Below are 21054 nucleotides of genomic sequence, written 5' to 3' on the forward strand. Positions count from 1 at the left end.
AATTCATAAAAGAATTAAAAATTTTAAGAATTATGGATGAGAAAGAATGTAATTAATGATATTTCAAAAAATAGAATAAAATATTGACGTAACTAATAGTAAATTGAGAAATTATAATAAAAAATTATATTGTTCTAAAATTGAAAAAAGAAGAAGTTTCAAAATGATACAAATATCGTAAATATAATGATATATTATAAATATAGATATTCATAACCTATTCAATTTCATATCGTAACATTCATCTCATTTAATTTCATAATATAATTTATACTGTGATTCTATAAATATTTGTTGTTGCATTGTTATTATTGAGTAGAATGTTGCTAAATCTTAATTCTATGATAAAGAGAAAATATTTGTCTGGGCCTAGAGGGCCCAATCAAATTGGGCCCATTGTGTAGTACGATCCGACCCAATTAGTTTTCACGTCCACAGAATACAGATTCCGATTAATTTCAGATCTACTTTCTTCTTCGTCTTCAAATTTTTTTGAGATGCTTTATGATTCCCACAATTCTTCATCTTGTTTCTTGGTAATCGGACGAATCCCCTTTTTTCAGATTCTTCTCTTCTGCCCCTTTTGTTTGTTTAATTCAATCCACATCCTAATTTCCCTGTTCTTCTTTTGGTTGCAGAGGTTTTGATCTTTCGATTGCACGGTCAAGGTCGAACAGAGGGGATTAACAATGGGATTCTTGGTCACATCCCTGATTTTCGCCGTGATTGGAGTCATCGCATGTTTTTGTACCCTAATTTGCTGTAATAGAGGCGCTTCGACTAATTTGTAAACTCTCTTGTTCTTTATCGATTCCCCTTCTCTATTTTCATAATTGTGTTGGATTGTGGATCTAGAGGAAATTAATTCAGCTGATACATCATTTAACTCGGTCATAAAGTATTCGTTTTTGCTTATAACTATGCTCGATTTTCATATTCCATGCAAGTTCGTAAAGTTTTGTTGCTCATAATCATTATGATTAGGTGTTACTGTTGCCAATGCGCACTATTGATTCTAAATTCTTGTGTTATTGGAATTTAGACATTTAATCTTCTTTTTATAATATATATTTATTTATCCAATGACTGCCATTTTTTTTTACTGAAGATTTAGGCGCTTGTATTGTCTAAGCTGGTATCAAGTGCTATTAATATTGTAATATGAGATTCTAGGATTTAAGATAGCAATGTTCAAAATTAGGGAAGATGTATGGGAGATTGAGTAGATGGAACAATATTGACAAAAGATGTGAAATTTGAAAACTCTCGATCGGGTTAATGAAGGATGTCAGGATTTCTATAAAATGTTGTTACTTTAGTTGAGGAAACGTAAAGTCATTTTGGAAAATGATTGATTGAAATTTATCTTGTCGAACTGTGTTGTTCTTGGTCTAATTATACAAATGTTTTCTATTTTGGTGTCGAGGGTATATCATTGGTAAGCTTGATGATAAATTTTTTTGTGATTTGACAACTGACCAGAACATAAAATGTGCTTGCTAAAACATTGTTAATGCTTGTTTTTCTAGCCTCTCTCTGGTTGCTAGTCTTTGCAGCCACATCAATACTCACCCTTGGAACAGTGTTGATATGAGAGATGAAAGCCTCTTATTAAGTCTTATAGCGGCCTAGTTTTCTTCAATTCCTTAAAAAGGTTATATGTGGGTAGTCTCTGAAACTTCATATTTAGAGTTTACGTTACATGGTCAAATTTGCTTGCTCCATCAGGCACTTAATGGTTCACAACAAAAATTAGGAAAGACTATTGATCATGCATCTGACTTCCTTGGGATCTTAATACTTATTTGAAGACCTCTTAGCCATTCAAACAATTGAATAGTCATGTTATTTTTTAACCATTAACCCCTTGAGGCATATGCATAGTTTTTCGAAGTATTTTTATAATTTTGCATTGCACTCATGCATTGGCTAATTTTCAATTCTTCAATGCAGGTTTCATCTTACTTTGATCATTACTGCAACAATATGCTGCTGGATGATGTAAGTTTTTTTGTGTCTTAAGTTTGATAACCACTAATTTCCTTTGTGCAATAAGATTTGCTTGTTACGTTAGGGGACAAATGATTATTTTTCATTGAGAAAAATGAAAGAGTGTACAAGGGAACTCAAAGTGCACAAAAGGAATCTTCACCTGTAGGAAAGAATCCGATTCAAAAGAATACAAACGAGTTGTTAATTACAAAAAATTTGAAAGGCAGACACCCATTAGGAATTTAGGATGCATCAAATCTCACCACCTTCCACACCTCTACTGAAGGCTTCTCCAGCTCTCTAAAAATTTTGCTATTCTTCTCAAGCCACACTCTCCCAACAAGATAGCAAAACAACAAGCCAACCACAAAACTCCTCCCTTATCTGGAAAATGAGAGTTCATCAAATTTCCTCAACCAAGGAGCAACTGTCTCTATTATGCGTCACAGCAACCCAAACAAACTCAAGTTGCAGCCTAAAGCAACAAACCTTTGATTTCTTGGAGATTGAAGCTCTAATAACTAGTAAGGTTTTTCCTTAGTGAAGGAAGATGCAACTAGGTGGAGAAAACAAATCGTACATCTGCTATAGTGTATGAGTTAGTGAAATATTATTTGGACTTGGTAGGATTACTTTTCATAGGTTTGATACTTTTACTTACTCAGGGATACTGAACGTGCACAAAAGAGTCATAAAAATAAGGAAACAATCTTAGATTGTGAGTCCACAAAATAGATACTTGTTAAGATATTTCTTATATCGATTGCTTGCAAGATTTTGGAATCATGCACCAATCAACCCTGTGGTTAAATCATGAATTTGGATACTTGTTGATACCAAAGGAGTAAAAGGTGTACAAATCAGCCCATTGTCCAACTTTTTCTTTATGAAATGTCTATTGGTAGATCACGTTGGATGGGGTTGTGCACAGTATTATTTATCTGACTTTTTTGACAATGGACCTCCGTGTGCCTCTTTACTGAAATGTTCAAATCTTTGATGAAGTTTCAGTCAGAAAAACTTACCAAATCCTTGTCATTGTACTGGACTCCATCTAAAATTGACTGGCTACCATTTTCTGATTTTTTCATCTCCATCTAACCAGATTGTGCAATTATAGAATATAGGCTTCTCATTATGAAATGATTCAGCCTAACATCAACAAGCCTTTCATAACCCAGCCTAGCATCAATAAGCCTCTAGGTTTAATTTTCACCCATGGTTTTTCCTGACATTTTGTTCAAGAGACTCAAAAATTAGGGAAAGAATAGTCTCTATGTCTGTTATGGAGTATTCTTTCAGATAATATATCTTCAACGCATTGTAGCAATACACAATCACTTTCTGAATCCTGTTATTGAATCTATCAACTGGGCTACTCTTGCCACAGTATCTATTATTTTATTACTATTACTAAACACTAAATATGTAAAATGTGTAATGACTGACGATGTTTTTTCTTTGCATTTGTTGAATCTAGGTGGGCAATTGTATATCTTGCACAAATGAAGCCACTTATTGTTCCCATTCTGAATGACTCGGAGTGAAGTATTTATTTTGGGAACCTCTACTACAAGTTGTCTTATGAATTTTAAATCATCGTGGGTTGCTGCTGATCAACCCTAAAGATATGTTCTATTTTTCAGATTCCATGTATCTATGTTGCATTTCCAGGTTGAATCTGTGCAATTCATAATTTGAAGATGACCTTCAATCGGGCTTCTTGAGTGCTGTTTTTTAATTACTCTTCGTCAGAATTTTTGGACGATGGACTGTTATTCATAGCTACTTATTACAAATCTCCATTTGTGAATTAGATACTTTGTGGTTGGGGCTGTTTGTTTCATTCTTCAACTTTTATCAATAATAATATCATTTATTAATGAAGTGATGCTTTCGCTTTAAAATAGTTTCAAATCATCTAGTTGTGATTTCATTCCATATTAATTAGGTGCAGGCAACAAAATTCTCTATTGAATTACTTTTCATTCTCGTTTGTAAAAAAAAACTGAAAAAATGGTGCAATTAAGTGCAATTGTTTTTTATTCTTTAGATATGTATTGTTGAAGAAAAACTAGTAACAGCCTCGTGAAAAGATTAAAAAATAATAATAAATAAATAAGGCATTTTAACAAATTATCTCCTACTTGTGAGCCATTGAAAACTTTAATTTAATCACAAACCACTAATATTTAGAGCAAGAGGATGAAGAGTTGGCAATCACAAAAACTGCTTAAACTGAAAATATACAAGTCCAAAATCGCTTCAATATCATGGACTTCACTCCACATTAGTAAAATAAGGAAAAAGAAAACACAAATTCGCAAGAAAAAAACATATATCAGAATGTTACACCACAAGCCTATGTTCAAGCGAATTCACACCAAGACATAGTGAATTACAAATACTTGACCAGTAGCCATATGACAGCAATGAGAACGACGATCCCAACAACTGATAAAATCATTGACATGCAAGTGCAACCACCCTTGGTCCGCTTGTTCAATATTGCCAGCCTCTTCTGCACTCGCTGTTTTAATCAATTGCACAAATTCATAAATTAATGCAATGATTAAAGATGCTACCCTTATAAATTTAATCGATCAGAAAAGGGAAGCAAAAGAGACAAATTAATGCAATGAATGACCAATAATGATAGTATAGACTTCGAGGAAGTTTGAACCGTCGAGATTTCCAAACACTAGACTGATACTCACCAGTTAGGAGATCCAATCTGTCCAGAGGATGAGCCAGAAATTTTCACAAGGGTAACATTTACCAACTAAATTTCTAAGAATAACCTTCCAAATTTGAAAATTAGGAGGAAAAATTACTTTTACTATCTATTCGTTGTTCCTTTCTTCTTCACTCTGCCCATTCGTATACTAAGTCTATCTTACCCAACAAGGTGTATCCACTCACAGTTATATAGTACACAACAAAACAACCATTGTGTTAAAAAATAATTAGAACAAGAGATTCATACCCGTAATCGGGAATCTGTAACATCGACATGTTCATCCAAATCATCCTGCACCATTGAACAGACTTAAAAACAAGACTATGATAACAAGAATTAACTTAATGAGAAATGTTGAATAGAAATCAAGTAAATCAACAAATGAATTAACATAACAAATGATCGAAAGACATACAATAAGTCTCGTGTGAAGGTTAAGTTCTTCATTGACAGCTAATGCAATATGTTTTGTGCTAATTATAGTCCCTTCCAGTTTCTCAAGGCCTTCATCTTGCTCTGCTCCAAAGATCCACACTTTCACATTAGGAGAGATTCATAGTGGTGAAAATTTTTCCATTGAGTTAAAAACTTCAAACAAATAAACCTGCCTCTCATAATTTGTCGTTGAAAACCAACTAGACCTCGGTTATCTAAGCCTTCTGTTCTGTTCATGACATCAGCTGGCTTTATTTCTGGGCCAAGTAAGCTATCCCGGTTGGCAAAGTTAGACATGTTCAAAGCTGAAGCCATCTGCTTAGCCTTTGATCTCAAATTTCCAATCATATCCCTGCGGCGGTTCATCTCTTTCTCTGGTCTACAAACCAAAGGATACAGATATAATACGCCATCCAGAAACATATGAACCCCCAATGCCAATTACCAAAAACGTTACCACTTAAGTACAGAGTTAGATAACCACATCAAATATAAAGATGAGCATTGTTTTCTGACTTAAACTACAACGAATTACGCAAACATATTGGTATTCCTGTGCCTGTCTATTTGGAAACTTTGGAAAAGGGAAACAATAAGAAGTAACATGGCTTACATTGGTTGCTTTCCTTGAAGTTTGGGTAATTGACTCTGCAAGGTATCAAGTCTGGTACCCAATATTGTGATCTTCCTGCGTATAGCTGAGGCATGACGCTGAGCTTCCGGTCCAGATGCAGCAAGTGAACTTCTCTCAGAAATCATGCCATTGATATCTTCAGAGAGTTTCAAAGCTTCATTGTATTCCTTCGTCCATGATTCCAAAGTATACGCCATTGACCTTCAATCCAAACACCACATTAAATAATCAGCTAGTTCGTCCGAGCAGAAGACAAGGTAGAGCTGAACCCTTCTAATGATGTAGAAGAGTCACCCACAAATTGATCAACTGACGGATCAAATATTTCCGTCCATAAACAAACCAAAGGCAAACAAAAAACATGGAAATTGAGGTAAAAAAAAAAAACCCCATAGAATCAAACCCTGAAATCAACAGATACATAGAACAAACAAACAAACACAGCGAAAATTGCCCAGAAGAAGGAATTAATCGAACTACCAGACGACACCGAAATTATAATCATAAGGAAAGGGAATTTACCCGTTCGAAAAAGACGAGGAGAATTCAACGGGCGGCTGTGGCCAATTGTATGGGGAATTAATTGAATAGAAATGGAAGAAGATACAAATCAGCCACCGCCGGCGACCAACGTTCGTCGATCAATCGGAATCGAAAATCAAAACGTCGGAATTTGGCTCTCCGAAATTTGGATTGGAAATCAATCAATCCCTAAAAGGAAAAAATCAAAATGAAAAAGGTAATTGAAAAAAGGAAGTGTTGCTTGAGATTATTGGAACCTAACATCGCATAGCAAGGGAAACCGTGGGTCCCATGTCCACGTGTAATCATCATAATGGTTCGAAAATAAATTATTTTATGATTCAAATTCATAAGTATGTCTGAGAGTTGAAGTGTTGGATTAATTATTCATAGTTTGATTTATAAATATTTGAGTTTAGCCGCTACAATGTACTTGGGAAAAAGAAGACTTGGTTTCATTTTTGAATTAGGTATAGTTCTACATCTACTATTTTCCCATTAACCGGTTAGTAGTTTAAATTTAAAATGTTATACTCTATCGACTTTCAAGTTTTAAGTTTTGTGTTTAACATATTAAATTCTACGAATATATATTGGACTAAAATTTGAAAATTTAAGGATGTAATAAACTTCTCGTAAAGTTTAAGAATGAATTTGATTTTTTTTTTTAAGAGTATAAGCTTCATAAATTTTTTACTAATAGGTATTATTTGTTAGATTTTTTGGCATTAAAGATTCATTTTTTCATAATTTGTGAAATTAAAGAAAATTTTTCCTGATTTTGTTATTAACGAGTTTAAGTGATAGTTAAAGACTTATACGAGTGGAGAAAAAACTTATATAGTATATGATACAAATTTGCATTGTAAATGTTAACCATAACTTAATTGGAAAGAAAAAACCAATACAACAAATATAATACATAGAGATTTATTCTAAACTATTAGTTTGCGAAACAACAACAATAATAAATAAGATATTTTTATTTAAAAACTATTTGCACTTCAGGATAAAAATAAAAAAATCAAGAACAAAAACTCATTTAACTTGATTTTGACATAAAGTATAAATATTTTGTCCATTTTGTCATTTTTGTACTGTCTCCTAGTAACAATAAGGGGAATTGTTTTGGGTGGCACTATGAAAATATGTTTTAGCAATAATAGCACCAACATTTTCAATTTTATAAATATAGCAAGATTTTAATTTTGGTTGATATTTTCTATTTTAAACTTTTAATTATTCCAAAACTGCCCTTTTCCAACGTTCTTCTCTTCTCTCTTCTGTTTCTTTCTTTTAGGTTTCTCCTTTCCGCTACTTCTCTTTTTCTCATCTTCTTCCAATTTTCTTCTCCTCTTCTCCATTGTTCTTTTGCACAATTTCTCCTCTTGGTCTGCTTCTTTTTTTTATCGTCTTCTTCTCCTCTTCTCCACTGTTCTTCTTTTCTCTTTCTGTTTCTTTCTTTTAGGTTTCTCCTCTTCGCTTGCTTCACGTTTTATCATCTTCTCCTCATCTCTTCTTCTCCTATTCCCCTCCTTCATTCTTTCTCTTAAGGGGAAAGCAATTTGTTTCTTCAATTATGTATGTATTTCTTCTCCCTTTTTTAAAGCCCTAATCTATCATACCACATCCTAAAGCGCCTCCTCACTAGGCCCGACATGTGGCATAAAGCCGATCGACATTGTTCTTCTCCTAATGACACCTACCGACCCTACTTAAACTGTAACTCTTATCTATCTTTTTTTAATAAACTTGGACATAAAGTGCAAAAACAAATGTCTAAACTTGAAAACAATAATTTAAATCTTTATAAAACACCTTCAGGTTTACCCAACCATTGGACAACCTATTAAGTCTCAGCCAGGCAACACTATTACAAATCTCAAGTCCTTTTCAAATCTATTACAAACAACACAGCTAAGTCTCTTTTAACTTAATTACAACTTAGTATGCATGAATGAAATGAATCATACAAAATTACGTGTCAAGTGACAACAATGACACTTTATCCCTTTTTTCGAATAAGACAAGACATTAATGACTGCATTTAACTAAACAAGATAAATAGCGCACACATCCAGATTCTCTAACATTAATTATTCCTCATGGACACTTCAAATTCTCTAACATTTCTAGAAATACATTGCATTTGTAAATAAAGCTCTAGGCCTATTTGCCATGTTGTTTAAATCACAAATATAATAAAAAAAAAATTACAAATGAAAGTACAGGGAAATGTGTTCAGCTGTAGAGTATGATTTCGCATACTCATTGACTCTGATTTTTGCCTATATACTGAGAGGAAGCAAACAAGGAATTCTCTCATCTTTGTTCTAAGATTTCACCTAAACCAAAGAGGGAAAATGGAGGTTGAAAATGAGTTTGTTCTCCGATAGTTTTCACACTCTATTCTTGGAAAAGTAGCTTCATATTTCTAGGCGAGGATTGACATGGCGTGTCATAGTCTAGGCTTCATTAATTATCTGAAAAAGCTACTTTGCGTCGTAGAAGTCACATTCGTCATTTTCTGCATTCCAGCCAACTCTTTTCGTTTTCTAGCGATATGAAACGCCTAGCTTTGTGCTTCTAATTGCCTTTGTTGGTCACACGCCTCCTCGATTGCCTGACATTTTTTCATCTACTACTCCTTTTTTTTCCCTAAAAATCTTGCATATGAACATGAAAAACGTCATAATCAGGCATAAAGCTCTTTTGTAGATTGTGACGCGTAACCAAGTTGTTTTATCTATTTTACTGCGCATTTTCTTCCTTTTTCATGTGTTAATTAAGGCTTGGTTATCTACCTAAAAGGCTACAATAGCTTGCATTTCCCCAAGTTATCAATTGCCTATTGAGAAAGGTTTTTCTTGACTTTTTTGGCCATCAACGAAACCACAAACCGACACAGAAATTCATAATTTTTTACTAATATGAATGAACTATGATACCTTTGTGATTTAGGATTCTTTTTTTACTAATAAATACAAAAGTTTTCGTATTTATTCGTCAAAATAGGTATTTTTCTTGACATAATGAATGTCAAGATAAATATTAATCTTTATTGTATCAAGAAAGATTTTTCTTGATAGTCTTTTGCCATGGTCATCAAGAAATCAAATTTTGAATGCATACAAAAAAGACTAAATTTGTTGTGATAATTGTTGTGTTGAATGCAAACAAGCGATAATTGCCATGGCCATGGCTGTCTTATGTGTGTGTGTGTTTAGATGCTTTTCCCAAATGTTCATAGCTTGCATGGCAGGTCCTTGTTTTTTAGGCCAAAGCACAAAACATCCAACAATCTACACATTGCCACCATATCTTGGAGGAGAAAGAAGAAAACAATCTGAAAAAGCATCTTTACGAAACAACAAGCAAACCTTGAGAGGGTGTCAAAGTCGTCAAGCATGAGTTGCTTTGTTCTTCTCTCGAGAAACATGGCAAAATCACACAATATTAATAGAGTCCTTTACAGAAAGAATGTCTTGGATGAAAACCCCAATCTCAACCAGAGAAACCTTCTCCTATGTAAGGAGTTTAATATCTTCTAGCGTATTTGAATCGACCTCAAAACAAGGGGGTTTCTTTCAACCCACTTCATTTCTTAAACTTTGACACGCTCTGACACTATTTTAGCTTTAAATATGCATGTGTTCTCACCATGAGAGTTTAATTTTTTAACCAGCTCCCATGATGGCACCATCAAAGTGATCTCAGATGATAGGTCTTTAACTTAAAAGAGCCTTTTAGTTAAATTAGATTTCTAGTTTAATTGGAGTGTTTCAACTTGTCAACTTAATGCTTTTGGTTATGCAATATGAAATGTTTCACATCCCATAACTATATAGTTAATTTATGAATTAATATGACGTTGAAAAGATATTGATTTTCTTTAAGGGAACCTTAAAGCTTGCTACTTTTCTAATTAACTAAATTGAGTCTCTCTCAAAAAATCAATTAGATTAACGTTACCAACATACTTAAGTTGGTATTGGTAAGATCCAAATTCAAAAACTAAAAATTTGGAAAAAGCTCAGTCTGTTTTTTTTCAAATAATAATTTGGTTTTAAAAAATTAAGCATATAATCCATAGCTACTCTCATGTATTAATTTCTTTGTTTGTTAATTTATATATATATTTTAGAAATTTTTTGAGAAGGCAAGTAAATCTTTTAAAAACTATTAAAATTGTTTTTTAGAATTTGAATAAGATTTCAAATGTTTAGATAAAAAGAACCAAAGAAACCACAACAGAGGTGTAGAAAACATGCATAGTTTTCAACCACTAGAAATAAATCCTTTTAAGAATCAATTACATACAAAATTTAAATATTAAAAATGTATTGAGCTTCCGAAAGTGGAGTGACATGGTTGGTTGATTTATGTAGTAACTTTTAATTCTTATAAGAAAAATACTTAAAGTATATTCTCAACATCATCTATCTTTGTACATCCCACCAAATTGTTGAATCATAATATGTCATGTGTTAGATTTTGCTTATTGGGTGATGTCCAAGATGCATTCAAATATTACCCTTCTTTTAAGTCTTTTTTAATCATGCCTTTTCATGTCTTCAAGATCTCTCTCATTCCAATGAGACGTTAGTCCATTTATGTCCCGCTTTTAAACTTGAAGTATTACATGCTTACCAACTTTCACTTGGTTTGTCCCCAAATCACATTTTACAGTGAGATGTTCCTCTCTAATACTATCTGTAACACTTCCAATTCCACGATTTAGACCTAAATTTTTTTAAACTCTGAATTTGACAACCGATGGTCCAAACACTCCCTTGGGTCCTAGCAACGTCATTTTTGCATGTCTTGAAGACTTCTAAAAGTGAATTAGTATCGCCACAAAACCAACGTGGGTTTTTTCAACATGCTTCGTGTGATTCATATGCATGCTAGGAAAAAATCCAAAAGGTCACCTAACATAATTCTACTCCATGTGAAACACACTAAAATTTGAAATTCTTATGATTGAACCATTGAAAAGAAAGGTGCATATTGTTGGTATAAATAGTAATTTTCAATTCTTTTAAGTTTTTTTTAACCATGCTTTCATGTTCTCAAGATCCCTCCCATTTAAATTTAATATCAGTTCATTCATGTTCCTTCTAAACTTAGGGCGTTATATACTATTAATGTTAATGTTATAATTTATTCCTTAGAGCTAACAATAATGACAATAATAACCGTAAATGTGACAAAATTCATGATCTTGTAAACGCGATCAAAAGCAATCTAATTACATTTGCAATTCAAGCATATTATAATTGATTCATCAATGAAATTCCATTACAATCACGTCAATGTTCATTATAGTTTGGTAAATGTAACCTAAAAGTTTATGGACTAAAATTGAATTGGATTGTAATGGCAATTACTGTATTACTCTTGAACTTTACCCTTCATTTCAAAATACCTTCATATATTTTTAAAAGTTGCAATATTATTACGTATAAACTTTTAAACACATTTAAACCGTATCCATAAAATAGAAAATTTTCATAATTTAAAACCAAAATGAAATTCTCATAAAATTATGTGGCGATAAGTTAAAACTGATACATTATGTAATCTTAAGTTCCTTTTAGGTCATGATCACACTATTTCGCATAATGTGGAATGAAAAATAGTGATGGCTTGCAAATTGTAGAAGGAAAAAAATAAATAAATAAATAAAATAAAATAAAAGAAAAGAAAAGAAGAAAGGTTTGCAAAAAGAAGTGAAGGGGTAGAGAGAGAGCAGCACCACAATATACTAAAAAATTTCCCTTGGGGCTGTGTATGAAAAATTCTTAGAACAAGAGGAGGAGGAAGAAGAAAGAAGAAGAAAGAAGGGTTGAAAGATCCAGTGAGAAGGAGATATGTCTGACCTAGACCGCCAAATTGAGCAGTTGAAGAATTGCGAGCCCCTCAAGGAGTCTGAAGTTAAAGCTCTTTGTCTCAAGGCCATGGAAATCCTCGTCGAAGAGAGCAACGTTCAACGAGTTGATGCCCCCGTTACTGTAACGTCTTTTAACACTCTTCCCCCCTTTTCTCCAGATTCTCGTTTCCACTTCCCACTTCTTTTTATCAACTCTCCTCACTCTTTCCTCATTCTTCTATTCTTCCTGTTTCTCCGTTTCTGATTTCGATTCCCCTCCCGAGGATTTTGGGGTTTCTTTCTTCTTTTGAAATTTCAACTTATATTCTTCTCATTATTACTTTTTTTTTTCTTTTTTGGTGTTTTTGTTTTTCTGGTCTATTTGGTATATTAGATTTTGTCTTTTGATTGCTAATTGGAAATCTGGTATATTGGTTCATTCTTTCTGGGGAAAAAAAAGACTGGTTCTTGAATACTATCTTGGTTCATGAGCAGATATGAATACTATCTTGGTGTTGATGGAAGCAACTACTTCTTACTTGTTCATACTTGCTTAAGCAACCCTTTAAATAGTTTCGTGGATATTATATTATTAAACAGACTAGATGGCTTTGGTCTACGGTTCAAGTAGAGCCACCAATACGTTTTCCATGTCCACTATATTGTTGTGCCCTCTTTTAAAATAAGAAACGAACATTTCACTGAAGTACAGAAGGAGTAGGACACCACCCCAAGACCGGGGAGTTTTGTAAACTATGCTTTAGTTTCAGATTTGGATTAATATTTATTGTTAATTATGTGAATTAACCTTTTTCTGTTTTTCTTTTTACTTAGATATGTGGAGACATCCATGGGCAGTTTTATGACATGAAAGAGCTTTTTAAAGTCGGAGGCGATTGTCCGAAGACTAACTACTTGTTTCTTGGCGATTTTGTTGACAGAGGATTTTACTCAGTCGAGACATTTCTATTATTACTCGCTCTAAAGGTGATTGTCTTTTTTATTTTTTATTTTTTAAAAATATTTTCAACAGTTACACTATTGTCTTCTTACATTTATATTTCATCTCTAGTGATTACGTGATCATTAAACATCACTTTGTTATGGTTTCAGTTTTATTGGTTTTCAAGATTGGGTTTAAATATGAGTCAATATTTTAAGTTGTACAGGAGGACTTATTTTTAAATATCTACTAATAGATGCTTTCATGAAGCCAGAGGAAAAAAATAATCAATAAACTTATCTTGCCAATAACTTGAAGCCAGGGATAGGAGATTCCTGGGAAATGTGCAGGAGATAATAATAATGATAATATTATTATTTTTCTGGGTGACCTTTACAGAAACAGTTGCATGTATCAGTTTTACTTTTGTGGTCTGTTGGGATCCAATTAATTCTTATAGTAGTTCTTGATTTGAGAGACTAAGATGGTGAAAGAGTAAGTTGTCCTTGATATGGGGAGTAAGACTTTTGGTCCTGAAAGGTCATGTTCAGTCATATTTTTTCATCAGAAGAAACAAAGTAGAGGATAAGGTTCCCTTTGTATACCTCTCTTAAGTATGGAAATTGCTTAGGAACTTGTAAAAATGTCATAGTTGTGTTTTTTCACTCTACTTATGGAAGTTTTAGGAACTTGTTGTCATAGTTGTGGAAAGGTATTCTAATACAACGCATAGGTGGGGAGATTTGAACCTGGGACCTCTTGTCTGGAGTACAAACATATGTCAGTTGAGTTGAGCTCAGGTTGGCGATTGGTTGTCATAATTGTGTTTCTTCATAATTATTATCCCTTCACTGTCAGATTACAGAGAGTTTTTTATTCTTGATCTTCTAAGCTTATGAGTTCAGTCATGGAAAAGTCCAGAAGCCTCGATAAGTTTGAAAATCTATTCTCAGTGGTTTTATTTTAATTTTCTATTTTTTTTGATAGTAAGAGGAATGTTCTGAATTCTCACTTAGGTAGTTGTAACTCAAACCAGGGCTTGAAAACAATTATATGGTAGGATTTTTAGAGGGATGGTTAAAGACCCTAGTCTTGTTTGTCTTTTGTTTACTTTCATGTTTCTTTGTGGATTTCAATTTTGAAGACCTTTTGTAACTATTCTATAGGTTTTTTTTTTTTTTTTTTGCATAGCTGAAGTTCCCGTAGTGGAAGGTTATTTTTGTGACCTTGGTTTTTTCTTGTACACCTTTGTATTCTTTCATTTTTGTCTCAACAAAAGTTACTTTTTCAATTTGAAAAAGAAAAGAAAAAAAAAAGAGAGAACAATTAAATAGAATCTTCTTGCCAAGCCCACTGGAAGCCTTGTGTTGAAAATGTGTGTATTTCTTCATGCAAATGGTCAAAGGAGTGGCCAGCAGACTGGCAACTATGAACTGGCATTTAACAGAAAAATATCGCAAAATCCACTTCCCCAAGCATATCTGATTGGACTAGTTGGTGGTTGTGTTTGAAGGCCAATATACAGCAGTGAAAGAATGGGCCTTTGGCCTCCGTTATGTTTCATCATGCTTAACAACTTTGATCCCTATTGTCTATATACTAGGGAGATAGCTCAATTCAGCTTGGTTCTCCTCTCCTTGATTATGAATCATCTTAGCCTGCAGCTAACTAACTTATATAAGAATGAATAATGAAGCATGAAGTGGTTGCAATCTTTGAAGGATTTTCATGTTAACATGCCTTATTATCAAGTTTGGTGACAATGAATAGATTTTTTCCTCTGAAGGCAAACGTTGAATTTTATATTGCTAGTAGTTACTGACACTGAAGCATGTCTCTCATGGTGCATGATTAGATGAGGAAAAATGTAAAATTTGAGGAGTTATTGGGATTAGAAGAAATACAAACTACATTACTAGTACACTGGACCAAGTACTAACTAGAAAAACCTCCTTTTTTTTCTTTGAAGAGGAAACAAGTCTATTTTATTAATAAATTATAATCAGATAAAAGCTCATGATACAAGAGGACTATTCAAAGAGCAGAAAAAGACAGATCGACCCACATTTGGGCATCTCAACTAGGTTGACTCCCCTTTAGTGTCCTCGTCATGTCTAAAGAAACAAATAAAATGAACTAAAGATTCTCTTTTCTTTAGTCCAATATAAGCCAATACAGACCAAAAGCTTCAAAGAAAGTCATTAGAAAAAACAAGCAATACTGAAACTAAAATCCGACAAATAACAAAAGAAGCCGGCCACCGATCATGAAGGGCAAAGCATCAACTTGGAGGGAAAATAAAGGCCTGCCAATTCAACGTAGTCTCCTGCAAATAGTAACCCTGAAATGTTTTGGATAAAGAGCACCGCAATGTTGCATTTAAACGCGCAAACACAAATCGATCAACCCGCCTCGAAGGCTTATCGTGAAAAACCCACTGATTTCTTTCAAACCACAATTCAACTAACAAAGCCTTAACTGCATTACTCCACAAGTAGAAATAATAATACTATTGATAGGCTTTTGTGGAAGGTGCCCTCCTTGATAGCGCTGTTTTGTTTATTCTTGTTGGAAAATGGAGGAAGACTTGGATTACCCTTTGGGATCATCAGCTTGATCGGTCTATTTGAACTCACTCTTTGACTATGCTTGGTGTTCACTGTTCAGATTGCTAGACACAAAGATTATAAGGAGATGATTGAGGAGTACATTTATTACACTCCTTTTCGTGTTAGAGGGAAGTTTCTTTGGCAAGTTGGAGTGTGTATTAACTTGTATAAGAATGAATGATAAAACATGAAGTGGTCGCAATCTTTGAAAGCTTTCCACAAAGCACGTTAACATGTCATATTATTGAGTTTGGTGACATGAGTAGATATTTTACCTTGAAGGCAAACATTGGATTTTATATTGCTAGTAAGTTAGTAACTACTGACACTGAAAGTCTGAACATGTCTCTTTATGGTGCATGATTATCTTATAGGGGGAAATGCAAAATTTGAGGAGTTATTGAACCTTCGACCTTTTTAGGACAAAAGATAAAGGGATGTGTGTGTGTGTGTGTGTGTGTGTGGGGACAATAGGGTACAACAACTATAGGGTAGTGTATTGAACCTTTGACCTTCTAGGACAAAAGATATGCCAATACCACTCAGCTAAGCGCACTTTGGCAGGGTAGAGAAACAACTAGGAGTGGAGGAACCCTGGTGATATTTGGTCCTTGGTGAAGCTCCATGTTTCTCTTTGGACATCAAGTTTGAAATTTTTTTGTAATTATTCTGTAATTATTCTCTAGATTTTATCTTCCTTAGTTAGAAACTCTTCTTTTTGAGGAGTTTTTTGCGTGCTTGGATATTTGTATGTCCTTGTGAATTATCATTTTTTTCCTCAATAAAAGTAGTTTAGAAAACAATTTATTGGGATGAGAAAGAATACGAACTAAATTAATAAAATATGTACTAGATCAAATACTTACTAGAGAAATCTCCTGTTGCTGTTCTGGAATAGCATGATCTTTTAGTTTGCCTTATAAATTATTTTGATCCTCGGCCAGTTAAAAGGAAAGGGTTAGGGTGGATTTCTATCTTATGGAAATCATAATATTCTTGATAGTTCTCATAAATATAATAATAATGATTGTTAAAAACTAAAAAATAAAAACAATGTTAATACTATTGATAGGATTTTGTGGATGGTGGCTTCCTTTATAGGACTGTTTTGTTGTATCCAATGTTGAAAAACGGATGCAGACTTGGATTATCCTTTGGAGTTGCCAGCTTGGTCAGTCTAGTCTATTTGGGCTTACTGTTGGCCATATTTGGTGTTCAGGTTGGCAGACAAAGAGATCACAAGGAGATGATTGAGGAGTACTTCATTACTTGTTTTTTTATGTGATAAGAGAGGGATGTTCCTTTGGCTAGCTGGGGTGTGCACTGGTCTGTGTGGTCTTTGGAGGGAAATAAACAATAAAACCTTCCGAGTCTTAGAGAGGGATTCTTAAGATGTTAGGTTTTTGGTAGGTTCTATGTTTCTTTTCTGGTATTGGTGATGAGACCTTTTTGTAAATACATGTTAGGTCTTATTCCTTTCGATTGGAGTCCCTTCCTTCTGTGGGACTTCCCTTTTATGGGTTTCCTTTTTATGGCCTTGTATTATTTCATTCTTTCTCAATGTAAGTTTGGTTCTTTATTTCATTCTTTCTCAATGTAAGTTTGGTTCTTTGTCCAAAGAAAACAAAAACCACTGTTCAATTCATCTCTCTAAATAGGTCTTGAAGGCAGTATTAGTATTAAGTGTATTACATACAAGTAACTTTACAAAGCAATTATTTTGCATTTAATTGAAGGAGAGATGGCCGGCATCTCCCCTTATCGAGGCGGGAACAGGTATATGCTTCCCTGTTAACATGTATGAATAGTTTATGTGAAATACCAGTTTGTAGATAAACATAGGGTATCATGTATGTTATTTTCGTCCATAAAGCCTACCCTGGTTATTTTGTTTTTTTAGCTCAACTAAATTTTCCTGAAAGTGGACTTTTTTATTTCAGGTGAGATATCCAGATCGAATAACTCTTATCAGAGGGAATCATGAAAGCCGTCAAATCACACAGGTTAAATTTCTTGATTTTGTCGTAGATAAAATGCTTTGTTTATGTTGTTAATATTTGTTCTCTGTTCAGGTTTATGGATTTTATGATGAGTGTCTTCGCAAATATGGCTCAGTGAATGTTTGGAGATACTGTACTGATATTTTTGATTACTTAAGGTTTGTAAATTTTTGTTCTAATCATTTAAACAGAGAGGAGGAGAGAATCAACCGGGCATATTTCTCTTTTCCGTATGAGAAAATGAATTGGAAGTCGCGTTTATTGCATATTTTGAAAATCAGTTATTGCAGTACTAGTCATATTCCCTTAATTGTTTTTTTTGTTCCTTTAATAATCTACCAGTCTCTCGGCTCTCATTGAAAACAAGATATTTAGCGTCCATGGTGGTCTGTCTCCTGCCATAACAACTCTAGATCAAGTTAGAACCCTTCCTTGCTCCCTCTTGTTCTTATATATATTTAAGGTTGTCCTCAGTTCGCAGTATACTGCCATTTATTTATTCATTTATATATACCCCAGATTAGAACAATTGATCGGAAGCAAGAAGTACCTCATGATGGTGCCATGTGTGACTTACTGTGGTCTGATCCTGAAGACATTGTAGATGGCTGGGGTTTGAGTCCTCGAGGTGCTGGTTTCCTGTTTGGTGGCAGTGTTGTGACTTCTTTCAACCACACGAACAACATTGATTATATTTGTCGAGCTCATCAGTTGGTAATGGAAGGTTATAAATGGATGTTTAATAATCAGATAGTTACAGTTTGGTCAGCTCCGAATTATTGTTACAGGTACCCTAGTCAAGACTTTGCCTCACTTTGTGCTCATGTAATGGTCATAACAGTCTTCATTTTGTTTCAGATGTGGTAATGTAGCTGCTATACTTCAACTGGATGAGAACCTTAACAAGCAATTTTGCGTCTTTGATGCTGCTCCACAGGTATGATCAAGATTTTTGTTATACCGGAACCTCGCTGCTCTAGTATAATCTAGTTGCTGTTTATCAAGTGTTATATAGTCTGAGTGAGGAGTAAGTCGCAACATCAGTTGCTTATGTGATAAAAAAGTTAAATGACTGAAATGCTTGAGGGGTTTAAGTTCTAGGTTGAAGGCTTGAAACTTTTGGCATCTGCCTCGGGTGAAAATTATATAAGCCTTTTCCTTTTCCCTTGGGTTAGCGGGGTGGGTGGGGCCCATAATGCAAGAAGTGCCTCAGCATCCCTGGTATTATGTAACCATTTGGTTTTTAATTAAGTCTATTTCCTCCTAATTTCTTACTATAGTTTGCATCTTTCTTAAATAAATTCCAAAAACAATAATATGTTTTTAAAAACTACGTTTTTATAGTTTTTTAAAATAAGTAGATAAACAAATATTCAGAATTGGAATGAGTACTTGTAGACTTAGCTTTCCAGGACCAAATAGTTTCTAAATGGACCCTAAATAATTTTGTTAATGTAACATTTAGCGATATTATTTCCTTTTTTCTCAATGAGGGTTGGTTCTTTGTTTTTTTTTTCTTTTTCACTTACAAACTGTCTAACTTTGACTTGTTCCCCCAAATTAGTACTTCCATAGAAATTGGACAAATGTTTGATATTACCATACACTGTATTGGATTGTTGATATGTTACAGGAATCAAGAGGAAACCCTGCGAAGAAACCTGCACCAGATTACTTCCTCTGAAATATCAAAGTTGAGAAGATAATGCTCATCATTTCATGGACGTTCAAACCGATAAAAAACGATAGAAAAATTATGGAGTTGCATGGTGGAGAAACAATCGCACGACACCATGAGAATCAAAGCCTTTAGACAGGGATGATTCGTTAAGCAGCAAAAGGCTGTGTGATCTGATCAGTTAGGATGGTTGAGTTTAGTTTTTTTCTATTTGTTGTTTGATGTGTTTACATGTAATGAGTGCATTAGAAATTTGTCATGTAAAATGCAGATTCCAGGCATATGATTATTAATGCCTAATGAATGGGGCCTTCCAAAAGGAGGTGCTTCATGGGAACTTTGTGAGGGGGAAGATATCTGAATTATAATGGATGAATTGAAAAAAGGGGGGAAAAAAAAGGAAAAAGAAAAAAAAATGGGGGGGGGGGGGGGGGGGGTTGGGGGAAAGAAAAGAAAAGAAAATATGGTTCTGTTGCCACTTTGGACCTAAAGTAAATGAGACTCCAAATTCTTTTTCAAGGGTTACTCTCTCTTTTGAGGCCTTCACCTTCATTTTTTTTTTTTTTTTAATTTTTGTAATCTGTTCCAATAGTTTCCATGGGCTTTTCCAGTTTCTGCCATATGATTTCTAGTCTACATCTCCTTCCCACATTTTACCTCATTTATTATATGTCAAATTTAAACACTTGATATGTTGCCAAATTACATTTTGTTGTTCTGCGTGTGCGTTTGGGTATTGGTTTAAGTTTTGAAATTTGTCATGTACAAGAGGGTGAAGAAGTAAAGATGTGGAGCAAAGAGGGAAAGCCACAGCTACGTAGATTTTAAATAATTATTAAAAACTTTAAAAAAAGTTTGGAAATTTTTATTTTAAAAGTTGAGTCACTTTTTTTTGTTCCAACTTTTAGGTCAATCACTATAAAAGTTTCTATTTGGTCTGCTAAGCTTTCAGTGTCGTGATTAAGAATCTTTCTATGTTATGTTTAGGAGATTTTTATTTTTATGTTTTATAAATATATACTTTTCTCAATTTTTAAATTATGGATTTCATATTAGTGAAGTTTACGTTGAACTCTTAGCTATTCTAAAAGTAAAAACAAATGTATGGTAAGTATTTTTTTTTTCCTATAGTTTTTAAAACTTGAATTGATTTTTGAAAACATGAATAAAAAGTGGATAACAAAAATAGAAACCTTTGTTTCCAGGTAAAAGATTTGAAATCCATATTCAACATGACTTGGGAATGTTGTCATTGTTCAGGAATGTTGTCATTGTTCATCTTGAATTGATTCCAAGAGTGAAGACTATAGCAATAAACTAACACAAGTTTTTCTTTAATTAATGTATTGTCTTCACTTAAATGTTTTCTAAAAAATTTCCTAAGTTGGTGGACATAAGATAAGATTGCACTAAGCTATATATGATTGACTTTGAAGTTTTAATCCTTGAATCATAGAAATATCTTTATTGGTTTTAATCACTTTAAATAAAGTCTTTCTTAACTATAATTCAAACGTGATCACAAAAGAAAATATAAAAGAAGAAGATTAATTTAAAAAATAAAAACAAATAACAAATAAGCAAGTGGTAATCAAACAAGCTTTTATTTTTCAATTTTGTGTTCCTTAA

At 33.5% G+C, this 21054-nt stretch overlaps 3 protein-coding genes across 3 annotated transcripts; 2 read left to right on the top strand and 1 right to left on the bottom strand.

The window, feature by feature from the left end:
• Nucleotides 1-400: 400 nt before the first annotated feature.
• Nucleotides 401-3879, top strand: LOC103490117 (V-type proton ATPase subunit e1). Its single transcript, XM_008449483.3, has 4 exons — nucleotides 401-536; nucleotides 639-787; nucleotides 1954-2001; nucleotides 3473-3879. The coding sequence occupies exons 2-4, from the start codon at nucleotides 690-692 to the stop codon at nucleotides 3537-3539; spliced, it is 213 nt and encodes a 70-aa protein (XP_008447705.1). The 5' UTR covers nucleotides 401-536; nucleotides 639-689; the 3' UTR covers nucleotides 3540-3879.
• Nucleotides 3880-4205: 326 nt separating this feature from the next.
• LOC103490119 (syntaxin-51-like) lies at nucleotides 4206-6557 on the bottom strand. Its single transcript, XM_008449484.3, has 6 exons — nucleotides 6324-6557; nucleotides 5781-6002; nucleotides 5341-5546; nucleotides 5148-5248; nucleotides 4979-5023; nucleotides 4206-4522 (listed from the first exon to the last, which is right to left on the bottom strand). Exons 2-6 carry the CDS (start codon nucleotides 5996-5998, stop codon nucleotides 4391-4393), a joined length of 702 nt encoding a protein of 233 aa, XP_008447706.1. The 5' UTR covers nucleotides 5999-6002; nucleotides 6324-6557; the 3' UTR covers nucleotides 4206-4390.
• A 5483-nt stretch (nucleotides 6558-12040) lies between these two features.
• On the top strand, nucleotides 12041-20047 carry LOC103490120 (serine/threonine-protein phosphatase PP-X isozyme 2). Its single transcript, XM_008449485.3, has 8 exons — nucleotides 12041-12337; nucleotides 13030-13182; nucleotides 17688-17750; nucleotides 17820-17905; nucleotides 18090-18165; nucleotides 18267-18535; nucleotides 18606-18684; nucleotides 19381-20047. The coding sequence occupies exons 1-8, from the start codon at nucleotides 12197-12199 to the stop codon at nucleotides 19429-19431; spliced, it is 918 nt and encodes a 305-aa protein (XP_008447707.1). The 5' UTR covers nucleotides 12041-12196; the 3' UTR covers nucleotides 19432-20047.
• The last annotated feature ends 1007 nt before the right edge of the window (nucleotides 20048-21054 follow it).

Source organism: Cucumis melo, chromosome 1 (assembly GCF_025177605.1).
Source record: "Cucumis melo cultivar AY chromosome 1, USDA_Cmelo_AY_1.0, whole genome shotgun sequence".
NCBI classification, from domain to species: Eukaryota; Viridiplantae; Streptophyta; class Magnoliopsida; order Cucurbitales; family Cucurbitaceae; genus Cucumis; species Cucumis melo.